The 17,184-nt window shown below is 38.7% G+C and overlaps 1 protein-coding gene and 1 long non-coding RNA gene across 2 annotated transcripts in view; both read left to right on the top strand.

The window, feature by feature from the left end:
- Positions 1-6,665: 6,665 nt before the first annotated feature.
- LOC134286950 (uncharacterized) lies at positions 6,666-7,401 on the top strand. Its single transcript, XR_009996937.1, has 3 exons — positions 6,666-6,951; positions 7,010-7,142; positions 7,210-7,401. It is a non-coding gene; the product is annotated as an uncharacterized LOC134286950 (long non-coding RNA).
- Positions 7,402-14,565: 7,164 nt separating this feature from the next.
- Positions 14,566-17,184, top strand: part of LOC109425383 (uncharacterized) — a 74,041-nt gene continuing 71,422 nt past the window's right edge. Inside the window, exon 1 of the mRNA XM_062846423.1 lies at positions 14,566-16,259. Within this exon, the coding sequence (XP_062702407.1) occupies positions 15,532-16,259 (728 nt within the window). The 5' untranslated portion in view covers positions 14,566-15,531. The remainder of the gene's footprint in view (positions 16,260-17,184) is intronic.

Here is a 17,184-nt window from a genome sequence, read left to right on the forward strand (position 1 = left end):
ACTTTTTTTACGATCTATTCAGCTGGCTGTCGGAACGTGGCAACTGTGCGGCAGTAAAGTGTATTAGATTTCACACTTCAAGGAGTGAACAGTTTCTTCTGTTCGTCTCAGTTGAAGTAAACAGCCGCCAAAGCTGCGGTTTCTCGAGAGTTAGATGTTTTTAGGAAAAATTATAAAAAAGTTACTCGTGTTAGTGAGTTTTTGGAGGCAAAGTGTACAGGTCGCGTTTTTATTCGAATCGTCCACGTGCACGTCGTCGTCGCCGTCGTCTATTTGACTGTGCTCATCTTCGTGATTTTGGAGGCAAAGTGAAGAGGCCATTTTTTTTTTCATTTGGGCCTGCCGCGTCGTCGTCGTCGCAGATTTGGCTATGCTCATCTTCGTACGGGGCGGTTTAGTGTGATTTTTGAGGCAAAGTGAAACGACGTCGTCGTCGTCAATTTGAATGTCCACATCGTCGTACCCGTGTGTAGTTGTAGCGGTTCAGTGTGATTTCGGAGAAGAGGCCAGTTAGTGGAAGATGCTGTAGCACATACGCACTGGACACTTCGAAAGATGTTTTTTGGTGAGCTCTTTCCATTTTATCATAATAATAATAATAATAATAATTAATGCTAAAGGATTTATACAATTCTGCTCTGGTTTTTGTGTATTTATCTAACAAATATTGAAAAGTTCGTCACGTCATGTGTCGGCGCTAATTCCAAATGCACATTTAGTTGATAATAAAAAATTTCCTTTCATTTTTTGCATGAACACAAACATTTGAATGGTTCGTCATCTTCGGTGTCGACATTTGTAATATTTTAGTCCAAACGAATAAATGTTTTGACTCAAATAAAGGTTGCATGAATTTCTGGAAAAAGAGAGGGTCGGTAAAAGATAGACGGCGAACCATGCGGTAAGATCATTCTGATTTATTTATCACGTGTTATTTTGTTAATACTTGTGAATTGATCGCGTTCAGCATTGTCTCGCGCGGAAACGCAAACTACAGATGCGTCGGTGTTTAGCATTGTGTTCTCCTTAGTTGCGAATGAATAACTTATGTAGGGTGAGTTTTGAGGCACAAAAGATCGCGTTCGTCGTCCAAGGTTTAGGTTTCTTCGCGAGCGCATTATTAATCGCGAATCAAAACATTACACTCGTTTACCACGACAAAATTCTCAACACATCTCCATTTCCCCTGCCCAAACTCCTAGTGATTTCTCGTAGTAACGCAGAGAATTCCTCGGTTATTGGCCTAAGCGAGAATCATGTTATCACTTCCTTCCCTATCCTCAATTGAACTGTATTCGGACGCGGCCGGCGCTGGAATTGCTTATTGAAAAGTATTGGGATTCCAGCATTTACACAATGAAGAGAAAGCTAATTCCAAGCATCATCTGTTGATTCTTTGTGTAAATGTAGTTGTCTTTGCAATAACAGAGGAGCAACCGCGGGCAGTCAATCATGCTCATGCTCATGCTCATGCTCAAATTTGAGTACAGTAGATGTTTCGGTTATCGAATTTTATTCGCTAAAACTTCAACGACTGACAGACGTCAAGCCGTGTTGGCAGAGGAAGCTCTCAATGAATAACTGAGGCAGTACTTATAGAAAACTAGCTGAAGAGCAGGTTTTAGCCAAGTGAGGACGTTACTACAAGAAAAAGATAAACAATGATTTTTCTAATGTTTTCCAAAAAAATTAAAGGGATCTAGTAAATAGTAAACTACCATTGATAGCAATACAAATACAATTAGTTTAATGGGGTCAATTGAACCGATGTTAAAATAAACATGCAATAATATTTGTTGTTATGTAAACAGATTTCGCCTTTGAAAAACCAAAGAATTCATATTTCTCGGTAACATTTTTCTTCAGCATTTACAGATACTAATGGCCACATGAATTGTGAACGATTTATGGTATGGATCATACGACCTGAGGTCTGACTTGTGATATTTGGCAGTTATTTGAAAAGATTGATGATAGATCTTATCAACAGCTGCCAAACAACACATACCAGAACCAGACCGACATCAGAGTGTTTGACTCTTATCTTAAAATGTGCATATCATTCTGGCGCCCGTTAGTGCTCGTAAATGCTGGATATAAATGTTAGCGGGAAATATAAATTCTATGGATTTTCAAAAGCGAAAACTGCTTACAAATAACAACAAATATTATTGTATTTTTATTGTAATAACACACTAAGATCAGCTCGGTATTTTTCCCATCTTTTTTCTGAGTTCTCAACAGCAGATTTAACCCGGTACGCTCGGTTGTTTCTTTTGCGGATGTTCTGTAAATGAGTTACCGAGCTCAGATAATAAACTGTCAAAAGTTACTGATACACGGTAAATATCATTACTGGTGAACGGTAAATACGATTACCGAGTGTACCGAGATAAATCTGCTGTTGAAAACTCAGTAAAAAGATGGAAAAAATACTGAACTCAGTGAATAAATTACTGAGCTGGAACATCTGAATCTTAGTGTGAACGATTCATTTGACGTCATTCAATTAATTGTATTTGCATTGTAAGAACAATGAAAAAACATTAAGATTTATTGTTTTCTTTTGAAAATTGCCCTAAAAATGTCTCATAAAAACACAATACATTCTATTGTTTTCGCGAAAAAGTGTATGAACATTTTCTCAAAATTTTATGGTTAAGATACATAACGACCACCATTTTTATTGTAAAAGTGCCATTTACCATTCGTCGAATGGTATAGAACAATAGGGGTGATGGTCAGTGTGCCGTGTAAATTACAATACGTTTAATGGTGAATATTTTTTGAAAAACCCGATTTAATCCACCTATGGTGAACAGAACCCTTCTTACACTTATTAAAAATATTGTTGTATTATGCGTATTAAGCAAATTTATTTTGTGTGATTGACTAAAAGTTCTAGAAAATATTGTGGATTTGACAACTAGTGAATTGGTTCCCAAAATAGCATCAGACCGTGGACTCACCAGAAATGCCAGACACCTCCTAGAATCTTATATGGAATGTTAAAAAAATAGCTTTCATATTATGGAATATTGTATCTTTTGTTAACTGCCAAATAATCTTGAATCGATTAACAAATGGATAAGAAAATCAGCGAGATGCACTTTGTCTAATATCTCTTAATCAGTCGAATAAATTAGCTCCGAAGTACTTGGTATTCATGGTTATGGTGTAAAAAGGACAAAAATGATATATCTACTAAATTAATCAGTTTCGGCATTAACTAGTTATTTTGGCTGTCCGGTTCTTGCATTTTTCCCACAATATATAAATTCAAAGCTTTCATTTAACATATTGTTAGTTTTCATAAAATTCATGTGTATTTGTAATTTGTTAATTATAATTTTGTTGAAAACAATAACCTGCTAGAATACACTTTGTATGATATCAGCATAATTTATTGAAAAATAATTTCCCATAGACTGGTGAAAAACTAATGCAAGATAACAAGTGAATACAATAATAAAAACCCGATTTAATGAAATACTCTTCGTAAGATATCTCAGTAATCAAATGTCGATTCGAAATAAAATTTCAGGGCCTTATACAAGGATAAGCTGTAGCTTTCATTTGGTGCTTAGAGAACCTAAATCGGTTGACAGATGGCTGAGATATTTATTATGGTACCCTTGGTCCAAAATCTCTCAAAAAGTTAACCTGTATTACTCCCAAGTACTCTTTGAAAGATATCTCGATAATCAAATGTCCAATTGTAATGAAATTGTATAGGGTTCTACTAGAATGTTGTAGCTTTCATTTGGTGCCAGGATAACCGAAATCGGTTGACAGACGGCTAAGATATTTATTATTATACAATTGGTCAAAAATCTCAAAAAGTTTAGTTGTATAAATCCTAAGTACTCTTCGAAAGATATCTCTGTAACCAAATGTCCAATCGAAATAAAATTTCTGGGTGATCTACTAGGATGCTGTAGCTTTCATTTGGTGCCAAGAGAATTTAAATCGATTGACAAACGGTCGAAATATTTATTATGATACACTTGGTCAAAAATCTTAAAAAGTTTAGAAATATGACTCATAAGTACTCTTCGAGAGATATCTCGGTAACCAAACGTCCAATCGAAAAAAAAAATCAATAGCGTTCTACTAGGATGTAGTAGCTTTCATTTGCTTCCAAGAGAACTCAAATCGGTTGACAGACGGCTGAGAAACGTGCGTGACTTTTTTTTGTAACGCACATACACACACACACACATACACACATACACACACACACACACACATACAGACATTTGCTCAGTTCGTCGAGCTGAATTCATTGGTATATGAGACTCGGCCCTCCGGGCCTCGGATCGAAAGTCGATAAAATTTATTGTATTTTTATGAAATTTTTTATCAGGGCAGCCATGGCTCAGAGCGAGGCTCAGAGCTGGAACCGATGCACACGGGCGCCGCAAGCACACAAGTGCGTCCTTCAACCACAATCATATAGTCCATTTTACGAGCCGATTTTATGAATGAAATTTTGACAGGAGCATGCGTGCGAACCCGTGAAAATCAATATCATCATCAACATTGTTGGCACTTCATAAAATGGCTCATTATGTCGAATAAGCGGGGTATTATGTTTTCAGTTTAAAACTGAATTAGTGGCATTTTTTCTTCTACTTCCGCTGCTTTTGCCTTGCGTTAAACACAATGTCGTAAGTAGCGCGCTGTATGGAGCACCTCTTTTCAGATTGTTTCGATTTTAAATTGATTCATCTATTTATATGAGGTTTTTAAATTAAGAAAAATGTATTGATTTTTTGATTTTATACGAAAGAGCATCTTTTTCTGAACTACCATGATTTTTTTCAGATTTATAGAACTTCATTTTGGTACGTAAAATCGATTTCGAAAAGATTTTTCGATATCACCTTTTGACATCTGGCTAAATGCGAAGACGGCTAATAACAAGACAGACAGCTCCCACCCTGTTGCAGGCGACATGGTTGAAACGCCCTCAACGATTCACAGGAACATTAAAATATGATTGTGTACGTGTACATGCAAATACGTACACGGAAATGGTAGCATCGCATGCACACTCATTCACGATGTTGTTCCCTGAAGTCGTTCGTGGCGCTAGTGTGCTTGTAGCTCCCAAGGTATATGGAGCAAGAGGGTAGATGTCTGTCTTGTTATTAGCCGTCTTCGCTAAATGCTTGACAGCTCCGCCCAGTACAAAATGCGACGAGGGGTGATTCGACAAATCGCTCCCATACAAACTTCAAACTGATTTTTAAATAGGTTCCCGGGCACCAAAATTCATGAAAATTTGGATTTCGGCTCAGTTTTGCATGCAAATCCTGAATATGGACTTATCTCAACACAAATCAATTTGAAAGAGTGCTATTTTTATAACACATAGCTAAATTACGTTTTCCGTGTAACAGCTGGCTGATGAATACACACTGAAATCAATTTCATTGTAATATAAACGACAAACGCGTTGTTGAAATCACAAGCATAAAATTTTGTTAAATGTACCATGAAATCAGTAAAATTGATTGGAAAACTGTTGTTTTGATCTCATTTTTCAACGTGATTTTATGGCAAAATTAACCACTCAATGTTTTTAAAATACCTATTTAGCACGAACACATTTTGATAGTATAAATTACTATCTTTGTAGTAACGATAATAAGCAGTCATAGTTCGGTGATGTAACACTCTCGATTTTACCATGCTTGTATTGTGCCTGCAGAAAAAAATAGGAAGCGACGTGTCGCTAGACCTCACGCATGTCTCCAGCGACGATCCTGATATATTTTTTGGAGTGTTGTCTTGATTGATAATGTGACAAAAATTGTGAAGAAAAATAGCAATGTTTCGCAATTTGTTGATGCCTGACACGTAAAATTATCAAAATTGAATATAAAGTGACAAAAGAGCATTGTGTAACAAAAAGAAACACCGAGTTTTGTAAAGTATTACATTTTTCGGAACATGAACCAAGACAACTTAAAATAGCTGATGCACCATGGTTTTTATTTACCATTCCGGTGTACTTCATACCTCACACCCAGCGCTTGAAAACATGGCCACAAGCAAAAGGAATAGAAATGTTACTTCTACCGATTCTTCGTACTGGGCAACCAAATTTGCATATTCATTGTCAGTGGACACTCTCAGCCTCACCAAATATCTTTACCAGCCGGTTCCGGAAGAACTGAACTCACACGCTTTGGGGCTGTTCATAAACCACGTAGACCAAAATATGGCCATCTCAGACCCCCCCCCTCCCCCCTCGTAGAATTTTGTCCAAACAAAAATTAGAAATTTGTATGGAGCGTAGACTTTGGTCAGACCCCCCCCCCTCCCCCCAAAAAGTCTACGTGGTTTATGAACGGCCCCTTTGTTGTCTTCCGCAATCGATGATGCGAACAATCACAATCAGAATCCGATGATTTTTTAGGTGTAATTTCGAATGTATTTAACCCCTTAGCGGATGTTTTGTCTCGAATTTATCATTTTTCGGTAGCTTTGATGAAGTCGGATTGATCTGAGATGAGTAATACCTAAAATACGTTGGGAAAATGCTTCGAAATTACAGATTGATTGAGTGAGCACGTATAACGATAGCCAGCTGGGGGTAAACAGTGATAAAGATTACGAAACGTCAGACTTGCTATGACAGTTTCATTGACGTCGCTGGAAATTGACGCGTCGCTGGACTCTCCAGCAAATTGCAGGTTAGTGCTGCAGCGACAATAGTAGTATTGAATATATCATACCAACAAAATGCAACCGAAGTTATTTTGTGGTTAATTTTACTACTAATGTAGTCAAGTGTTTGTTGACATTCAAATATTTATTTTGTTTACGCACTGAGTTCTTTGAAAATGTAAAAAATCTTTTTCTCAACTATTAAATGATTATCAACGGTTGTTCACAAAGTTAATCGGCGGAAATAATCTTCTTTTACAAGAAAAATCAAGTGTAAGTAAGTCAAAATTGCATACCAGTATATTTTTTCTATTATTCGCATGATTTGCAGTTTTAGACAAAATACACGAGTTTCTGAAGTTTAATAGCTCCCGGATTATTCGGACGTATACGATGGCATCAATGGTATTTGTCATTGGTCCATTTTGTGATATTCCAAGCCGGCCAAGAGTGTTTCTCTTACGGTAAGATAAAGTTGGTCCATAAAACAAGTACGTTTTAATTTCTTACGAGGGTCCATATTATTTTCAGATTTGGTACTACTGAACAGCTTCTGACAGTTCCCGGCAGGTTTTATACGGAAGGGTTCCATAACGTATTCTACATCCTACAGGACATCCTACAGAAGAAGCCGGAGACTGCTGCCAAATGACCTGTATCTCCGATTGTGCAAAGTACCATCAGATGACAAGAAGATGCTGGCATCGGCAACCTAATTATATGTGTCAGTTAAATTACGTTTACAAGTACGTTTTGTAATGTTTGTAGCTTTTTGTTATTAAAAAATAAAATGAAATAATATCAAATCAAATTATGTATTTAAAATTACGATGAAAACCTACAATATTATAGTAAATCTGAAGTAGTAAAAACAACTACCTCCCATTGTATATTCAACTGATGTATAGTATATTCCTTAGTAGAGACAACAACCTTAACAGCTACTCAAAATAATAGTAAAAAATACTATGCTTCTTCTTATACTAAACATGAAGTCACTTCGGTTGAAAAACGTTGGTGCGAGTCTGTTAATTATAACCCTCATTTTAGTAATTCTCTCAATAAAGCTGATTTCAGTGCACGTTAAACATAACTTTAAAGAATTTCAGCGACTTACACGCTTATTACCCAACAACGAACGCTTTAACCGAGGGAGCGTGTATGCAAGCGTTATCGGATGTTTTAGTTTGTTTACGGCCTTGTGGTTTGAAAACATTGTTAGTTACAGTAAATCAGTTTTGGCGCGGGACACCTCTGGGATTTACAGGTATAATTCTTCATTACACCAACAAAGCTAGCCATGAAAATGCTTGACACTTCTGAGGTCCTTTTGACAGACCACACACGTGCAGGAAAAAGACGGATCATATATTCTACTTTATCGATCATGTTGCCGTCCTTTTCATGCTCATGTTGCATCTGTCAAAATGACCTGTGAATTGTCAGTCATTTTGAGATTAGGTTCGTTGGTGTAATAAAGAATGAGCTTTGTTTCGTATGATAATGCCACAAGGATCTAACTGCGTCCAGGAAGGTTGGGGAGCTCACTGTGGAAGATGTAGATTCCCTTCAGTTAGAATGGAGAACCATGGGAAACGAGCGTCGAATGAAATATTAAAATGTGTTTTAATTCTAGTTGTTTTATTGTTAATATTAAATAACGAAATCTAAAAGCTTAAATGTCATTTTTTTCCTTCTCTAAGCAATGGGGGATAATCACCTCAACCTGAACGGCACATGTCCAGCTAGTAGAGTGTGGGGTAGGTCCGCCTTCTACAGTCAAAGTAGAATACAGTACTACACCCCAACCCACTGAATACATTCCCATTGCCGCCAAACCCTACGTCTGTCCGAGACCATCATTAATTTGGTGACAATCTGTGAATCGTATCAGTATTCAATTTATTGACAATTGTTTATTCTGATTGCCAATTATTTCTAGCGCTAGTTGAGGTTGTCAAAGTTTGTTGTTGACAACTGACTTGACGACAGTCAAGTATTGTAGCAATAGAGTTAAAAAACTATAGAGGACGAATGTCGCTGGTGTTACCTTTGTTCTCGTTCGGAAACATGTCGGGTATCTAACTGTCAAACTGCATACTTTTTCGCTTTGACACTTATATCCCTGCCTATCTCCACCAGCAAAAGATGTTGCGGCAGCACACCATGGGTTGCTTGTTTGCTGAATGAATAAATTAATGCATGAAAATGCAACAATTTATTTTCATACATCAGATGTTTCAAGAGTGATCCACCCCTTGTAATGCCACCACCACCGACTCATTAATCGATAGCAATTTCCGCAGGATCGATTTTCACGGTTCGCCGAAAGGGGCTGTCCATTTATTACGTCGATTTTCACGATCTTTCGACGCCCCAACCCTTTCCTCCCACCACATGTAAGATTTTTGGTATGAGAACTCCCCTCCCCCCACGGCCCCAAAGCCGGTGGTTGTTCCGAATGTGAAATCGCTTTGAACCCGTGCATCCTGAAATTCATCCAGGGATTCTCAAGAATTTCTTCCTGAGATTCCACCAGGAATTTAAATTTTGTTTTCTCTAGAGATTCCTCCATTTATTCCTCAAAGAACTCTAGAGATTTCCTCCAGGAAGTCCACAAAAAAAATTCTGATATTCTGCCAGGGATTCATTCAAAACTAATCAAACAGAGATTCATCCTGAAAATTCTTCAGGAATTCATCTTAGGATTGCGCCAAGGATTCCTCTATAGACGAGTGCACCGATGAACTGAATTCATCGCGGTCCGAGAATTTTGACACTAGAGCGGGGTCGCTTCCAATCAGAAGCGAAAGATTTCCAATCAGAATTGAACAATTCTGATTGGGAACGACCCCGCTGTAGTGTCAAAATTCTCGGACCGCGATGAATTCAGTTCATCGGTGCACTCGTCTATAAATGGTTTCCTCCAGGAATTGCTCTAGGTCTAGATGTTCCTCCAGTGGCTCCGCTTCCTGGAGGAACCATTGGAGAAATCTTCTGTAGGATTCCATGGAAATTAGAAATTCCTGGGGAATCGATTGATTTTTTTGGCAGACTCCCTGGAGGAACCCTTGGGAGAATTACTGAAGGAATCCCAGCGGATTTCCTGGAGGAACTCCTACAGGAATTCCTGAAGGAACACCTGGAAAACTTCCTGGAGAAATCATTCCTGAAAAAAACTGCTAAAGGAGTTTCAGGATGATGAATCTCTTGAGGAGTCCTTTGCAAAATTACTGGATGAAGCCCTACAGGAATCCCTGCAGGAGTCCATAGAAGAATTTCTAGAGGAATCCAAGAATCCCTGGAAAAATCCCTGGCGGAATCTCTGAAAGAATTTCTTGAGAAATCCTTGGATGACTATCAGGGATCCTATAACAGTTCCCCGAACACCATTACCCCGCCCAGGTAACCACTAAGCACTGTTGTAAACACTTGAAAGGCCATGTAGCAGCTTTTCAGTGTCAATAAGCTCTGCACAAGGTTTTCAAATGTTTATAGGCCCTGCAAACCATGAGCAGTAAAGTAGGCCGTATATAGGTATAAACCGTTATCTTGTAGGGCTTGCAGGTCCTGTGCCTATAAGTCGAATAAGACGACTGTCAGTGCTGTTGGACGGTTTGTCGTGCATGACATTTATGTCAATCAAAACAGATTCTGAACAAAACAAAACTAAAGACGAAAGATGGGAGTAAAACTCAGCGAAAATTATGTTGCTAACTGGTTGCAGCATCAAATTGATCAAATGACTAGGAATTTCACCGAGGATTTTCTCCTGCATGATATCTGCCTCAAGTATAACGAGCCGCCAGCGATCTGAAGCTGAACTGGAAGGAGCTGCAGTGCCGTGGGTGTTTCTTGTATTACAGGCGATATAAGTTTCCAACTTCTTATTATCGTCGCACCACCAAATCGAAGTCGTCGCTAGAAGCACATGCGAAGTTGCAGCTGCGAAGTAAATTTGAATCTATTTTTTCTGTTGCGCATCATTAAGCTAATTGGCTTCTTTAGCGGTGTTGAGATAATTTCATATTCAGAATGTGCATGCAAAACTGAGCTGAAATCCAAATTTTCATGAATTTTGGTGCCCGCCCGCATAGAAAAATACGATCAATGGAATCATTCATATCATAAGATATTTATTCGTGGAATGATTATTATAAAAGTTATAATAGTTCCATCATTGGATGATTAGGGCTGATAAATTGGCATTATTCAATATGTTTCAAGAATCATATCATTAATGATGATTATACATCCAATAGTACATCTATAATTTCAATAATATGGGTTTTGTACTTTCGGCACATAAATGCGAGTTTTTTTTCGATGCACAATCATTGCAATCCTTTGAGAATGGGTGAAATAAAGCTATTTGTGTTGATCAATCAATCGATCCTTTGGCAATGGGTGAAATAAAGCTATTTGTGTTGATACGTTTTTATAAGTGACGGAATCCAGTAATTTTGGGCTCTAACGAAGATCACTTTGTAGCATGAAAAACTGACATTTCCGTGCCAGCAGTATCCGTTAACTAATTACCGCAAGTTCCTTGGCAAAATCTTATGAAAACTCACCTTTGCTGGTTGGCATGGCATACGAAAGGACCATGATAGTGGATGCTACACTTCGGAGGATTCTTATTACTCATGGGCTTTATCCTACCGAAACTTCTGTCGTGTTAAATATTTATCTATTCACTACCTCAGATGTAGAATGTCTACCCGCATAGTAAATTACAGTTTGAATTAAGTTCCAAACAGTATGTCTCCTGTTTCTGTTAATGTTACTGTACTACAATCAGGTACTTTTCTGTTGAAAACTATGAAACTCGAAGCATTTGACCATCAGGAACGGTCTAAGTAACGCATACCAATTTGTAACAGTATGTTATACTGTGCAGACATTGTCAGATATTATAGCGATGAAAACTTGTGAGACATGGTGGGAATATGGAATGGCCATTTCTCAAATGGTTTGTGATTATGTTTGCGCAACACACTTATACATGTGTATATCACTGTATGTAACATAAATTTAACAGTTAGCCAAACTGTTGCACACATTAGTATTTGTAAAGACCAAACATTTGCAGTTTGCAGTTTCTTAGCAGAAAAAAAACGAAATCTTTCGTGAGGTCACTCGTGTGTTGAAACTCAACTCAAAATTTGCTGCGATAAACAAGCAGAAGTATCTGGAGCAGCCTGGATTAGAGAGGGGTAAGTTTTGCATGATTATTCTTTCATATTTTTTGGTGGTACATATAACTCATCGGATATTAATTAAATTGCAGAATTCGCCAACAACATAAGCCTCATTCCGCCTAACTCTGTGCGGGATTCCGCAAAAGGAAGGTGAGAAGGATTCCTCCTGCTGTATGCAGATATTGTACAGAATCCGTCCTCATCCGGACAAAGTTCCCATAATCATCGTAGGTGCCACCAGATCGAGGATTGAATGCGTCGAAAGTCGGTTTTTTCCGAACACTATTATGCGTGAAGGGCGACAAAAGTAATGCGCTTTGAAGTTATAGCCGAGGTGGAATATTTTTTGAATAAAACATTCTCTGGTGAACGCAAAACAGACTTTTTATTTTAACGGTTTAATTGCAAAAGAACCATATACCATAAGTTTAATATACCATAGGTGAGCATAAATCAACAATACCACATACATTGTTCGTTCCCTTTCTAGATTTATTGTTTTACTGTTCTCTAACCATTTGCCATGCAGTGAATTGCTTGAAAAAACGGGATAGTAAATTGACCGTATCCTTTACTGTTTTGCGAAAAATTTGTTCGAGAAAACGAGCCATTTTTTATGGTAACCTATCTTAACCGCCTATACCTCATACTGTAATTTGGCGGATTACCATTTGTCAAACTGGCAAATCTGTACGTAATATGGTTAGCTTACTGTCATCTCGGACAGTTCGAAAAATGGTTAAATGACAATTGTTAATAGTCATCTACAGTATGAGAAACGTTGCAATTACAGTTCGTGATTATGCGGGTATACATTCGAGCCACCCGCGAGCACTAATTTGGTTTGGAGTAGCGAGTAAACACCGCACGAGGAGCAGTCGAAGCGACCTCGGAAATCACACGGTTCGATTCCAGATTCAACAAAAGAGTTACAAAAAAACACCTCCGAAGTAAACAATGATTCACATAATCATAGACAAAATTGACAGTGCCCGAAAAATGCCGCAGGGGTGTGCTTTTTTCTCAGTCGGCAAAGTAGATTTGGTGAAATATTTCCAATTTGTTTTTACTATTCACTGTATCATAACGTCGATGATAAACTGATCATAACATGAATAATTCCACAAAATTTTTGTTCGAGAAAAATGGCATTTTTGAATGGTAACGATACTTAACAACCCATTCGGTCTATCATCAAAACACCAACAATGATAACTGCTATCATCAATATGATTTGTCTTGTCATCGATTTATCATCCAGTATACGATAACACATATGATCAGAAAATGATACACTGTTAAATTTAAGTATCATATCGGTTTATTCGGGTCCGTCGAATTTCCACCGATTTTTTTTTGGCTCATTCAACTCATAAACTTATTATTTATCAAGATAATATTTGGTTTACCAATGGGGCACGTTCGGTGTAGTACTAGATGTGTAGTAATGAGCTGAATTTTTTGTATGGTGAGAAGGTCAATTCTCCGTTTCTGAAATAAAATGTTACAAAAAGCGTGGGTATTATGATTCCTTGCCTAATTTCATGTTGTTTGAGCAAAACTTTGGATTACTATGTTGTTTATATTGCAAGAAATGGAGTAAACAACAATACTGTTGTACAAGGTTTTGCTCAAACAGCATCAAATTAGACAAGGAATCATAATACCCATGATTTTTGTACGATTTTATTGCAGAAATGGAGAATTGACCTTCTCACCATACTAAAATGGGGCACGTTCGGTGTAGTACTAGATATGTAGTAATGAGCTGAATTTTAGTATGGTGAGAAATTCAATTTTCCGTTTCTGCAATGAAATGGTGTAAAAAGCGTGGGTATTATGATTCCTTGCCTAATTTGATGCTGTTAGAGCAAAACTTCGGATAACTATGCTGTTTATGTTGCAAGAAATGGAGAAAACAACAACACTGTTGACTAAAGTTTTGTTCAAACAGCATAGAATTAGACAAGGAACCATAATACCCACGCTTTTTGCACCATTTCATTGCAGAAATGGAGAATTGAGCTTCTCATCATACTAAAATTCAGCTCATTACTACAAATCTAGTACTTCACCAATCTGTCCTATTCAGCTCATTACTGCAAATCAAGTACTTCACTGCCGTAATTCTGCAAAGTGACGTAAGCGACATTGATAGTATTGGCCCATTTTTTGGTTATTATGCATAAAACTCTTGCTCAACCTCTATGTTTCTTTCCATAGATGATAGATTACGACTAGATCTTGCATTCTAATACAGCGGGCATACCACAGTGTTATTTTTACACCAGATACAGTGACGATTCGTTCGTTGAGAGCTCGTTAGATGGGCTGTCTCGATGGTTGAATGTTCACTGGTTGGGGCAAAACCCAATTAAAAAGCACTGTCAATGTCAAAATAGATGTCAAAACGAGTTTGACGTCTGACCGCCGTCGCATCACAGCTCCTGTATACAAAACGTTTACGCAAGTATGTGAGTGTTCCGTGACGTATTTCTCGTCACTTGCGTGTGTCTAGAGCATTTTGATCAGTTGTCAGTTGCCCCAACGAACGAACACGATTCGCTAATCGGGGCGCAGTCGTGACCCAACCAGCGAATCCAGACTGTATTATATTTAATATACCAAAAAATATCGACATTTTGAATGGCGCTTACGTCACTTTGCAGAATTACGGCAGTTCACCGATCTGTCCTATTGGACCGGTCCGATTACTGGATTTCCGGGCACCGACGAACCGACGTGACAGCTAGAACAAACAAATTCAAATTTGTTGTCCCCGACTCCATGATGAAAAATAGCCGAACACTACCGCCACGGTCCGCGTTGTATTGATAGCTTGATCCCGAACCCCCGTGTGTTCATATAGGAAAAGGTTCGCGTCTGCGCTGATTTGACAGAAGCGTTCGCTCGCTTCGCTGGCCGACCGTTAAATTTGGGGGACACACTTTTGAAACACCACTGTCACGTCGGTTCGTCGGTGTTCCGGGCCCATGTTTTGTACAAAACAATACTCGGGATTTTCGGTAGGTTAGTAGCAATATCGGTAACGATCATTCTAAAATTGCTTTAGCATATAGTATCTAAACATCCTGGTATCATAAATCGTGTTGGCTTTGTAGCTGCGGTTTCGGATCAGGCTTCCCGTGGAGTCATGGCTGACGGTGGTCACTTTACGGTATCCTAGGCTAAACATGCTTCCGAAAATCCGGATGTTCCAAAAACCACGGTGATCAAATCGGTCCAACTAAATACTTTTTCGATAGATAATGAGTTTCTATGAGCCAAAGATTTCTAAAATCGGTTGAAAATTGACGGAGTTATGATCAATCTCATTTTCATGGGTACCCGGGTACCCTGCCGACATTCCACGTAATAAAAAAAAATCAGAAGCCTCTCCCCCTGCCTTTCCTCACTTCAAAATTGGGTACCATGCCGACCACATAAGGGTTGAAATGTTGTATATGCATATTGCATAATGTTAATGCACTGGGTCATATTTTTGCAACTTCATCACGAACACCAGATTCGTCTGTGGTCCGCAATGGGCTAGTGACCTTCCGAAAAGAAAAGTTGAACGCTCTAACGTCAACGTAATAGTTTTTTTTTCTGTTTCAGGGATCAAGGACGTGCGGGCACGTGGAATAAAACAATGTCTAAGAATGCTACCAAGAGAGGCAACCAGCACCATAACACAACCCGTAAATGGAGCACCCGTCCGCCTTCGAAGATAAGTGATGCACCAAATGCTGTTGGCTCGGACCGGATAACCGTAGAGGGGAATAAGAACTTCTCGTGGTTGAGCAAGCCATCGCTACCAAACGACGGAAAGGGCAAGGATGTCACGGATCGCGTCCAGAACAAAAGGCCTATCCAGCACACCGTGACGACTAATGACGGTCCGGTCATTCGTCCGGTGCCCAAGAGCCATGGAAACGTATATACGACGGGCGCCATTTTGGCCACGAGTATGTGCGGTGCGCGATCGAACTATTCCTGGGATATCGTTATTGAAAAGATTGGGAATCACCTATCCATGACTAAACATGATAATACGGAGTTGACTGTGAACGAAACCAGTATTCTACGGTACATGCTCGACAGTTGCATGAAACAAAAGGATGGCAAGTATATTGTAAAAAAGGATCCGAACAAGCCTATGATCCGATTGTATGACATCCTGGACAACAGTTCTGTGTCAAATGGTGAAGCGATGGAAGTTTATGATGATGCGGCGTTCCACGCCAATGGACCGCCACGGGCTACGTCAGAAGCGGTTACAGTTGCCGCCAATGCCGCTGCAGCAGCTGCGGCCACGGGCGCTACAATATCGGCTGCTATGGAACGAGGTACCGCTGTTGCTGCTACCATTCCATCAATGTAAGTTTACCCCATAAGTTAATCATTAAAATATTACTCTTATATCAAAGGGACGGCCTTTATATGCACTATAACGGAGTGCCCAAAATAGCAACCACTTTTCTAGTTGTGTAAACTCCAATAAACATCTAACACAGTGGTCCTCAGGCGTACTGTCTACGCGGGCCACAATTCAATTTTACAAGAAGGCTGCGGGCCGCAAGGCATTTGAAAACTTATTTTGATCAAATTTTAATAGAGGATTTAACTTCGACATACAAGTCATCCTTTTCTACAGAATAATGTTTAATGGGTCAAAATATGTGAATGACTTTTTTATATTTTTGGGCATATTTATTTTGCAGATGAAAATGATTTTTAAAGTTAAATACATATACTGAATTTAGTTTATTTGTATCTTTTTCTTGGGAATAATAATTCTTTATTTCTTAAAAAGGCTTTGATAAAAGTGTTGCTTTTAGTATTTGAAATCTTTCTAATATATTCCAAAATCAGATTGCGGGCCGCACTAAACCTTTTCGATGGCCGCATGCGGCCCGCGGGCCGCAGTTTGGTGACCACTGATCTAACATAATCGATAAACATAGTGGATAAGTTATAGCGCATTTAGTTCACCACTGGACTATCGCACTAGTTTTCACGAGTGCGAAAACGCAAATAAAAGTGCGCGATTGCATCAAATCAACTGGGTGTCTTCAGAGCACTTGTTCACCATAGATTGAAGAAATAGTGCGCCGAAGACATCAACCTGATTTGATGCAATCGCGCACTTTTGTTTTCGTTTTCGCACTTATGAAGTCGCAGTTCGCAGTCCAGTGGTGAACTAAATGCGGTATATTGGCCCAATTCTTGCAAACAATCTTAGCCCAATTGGGTTGTTTAGTGAATAAAATATTGCTATTTTCTATAGCCTAATCGAAAGAGC

This window comes from Aedes albopictus, chromosome 1 (assembly GCF_035046485.1).
Source record: "Aedes albopictus strain Foshan chromosome 1, AalbF5, whole genome shotgun sequence".
Lineage (NCBI taxonomy): Eukaryota > Metazoa > Arthropoda > Insecta > Diptera > Culicidae > Aedes > Aedes albopictus.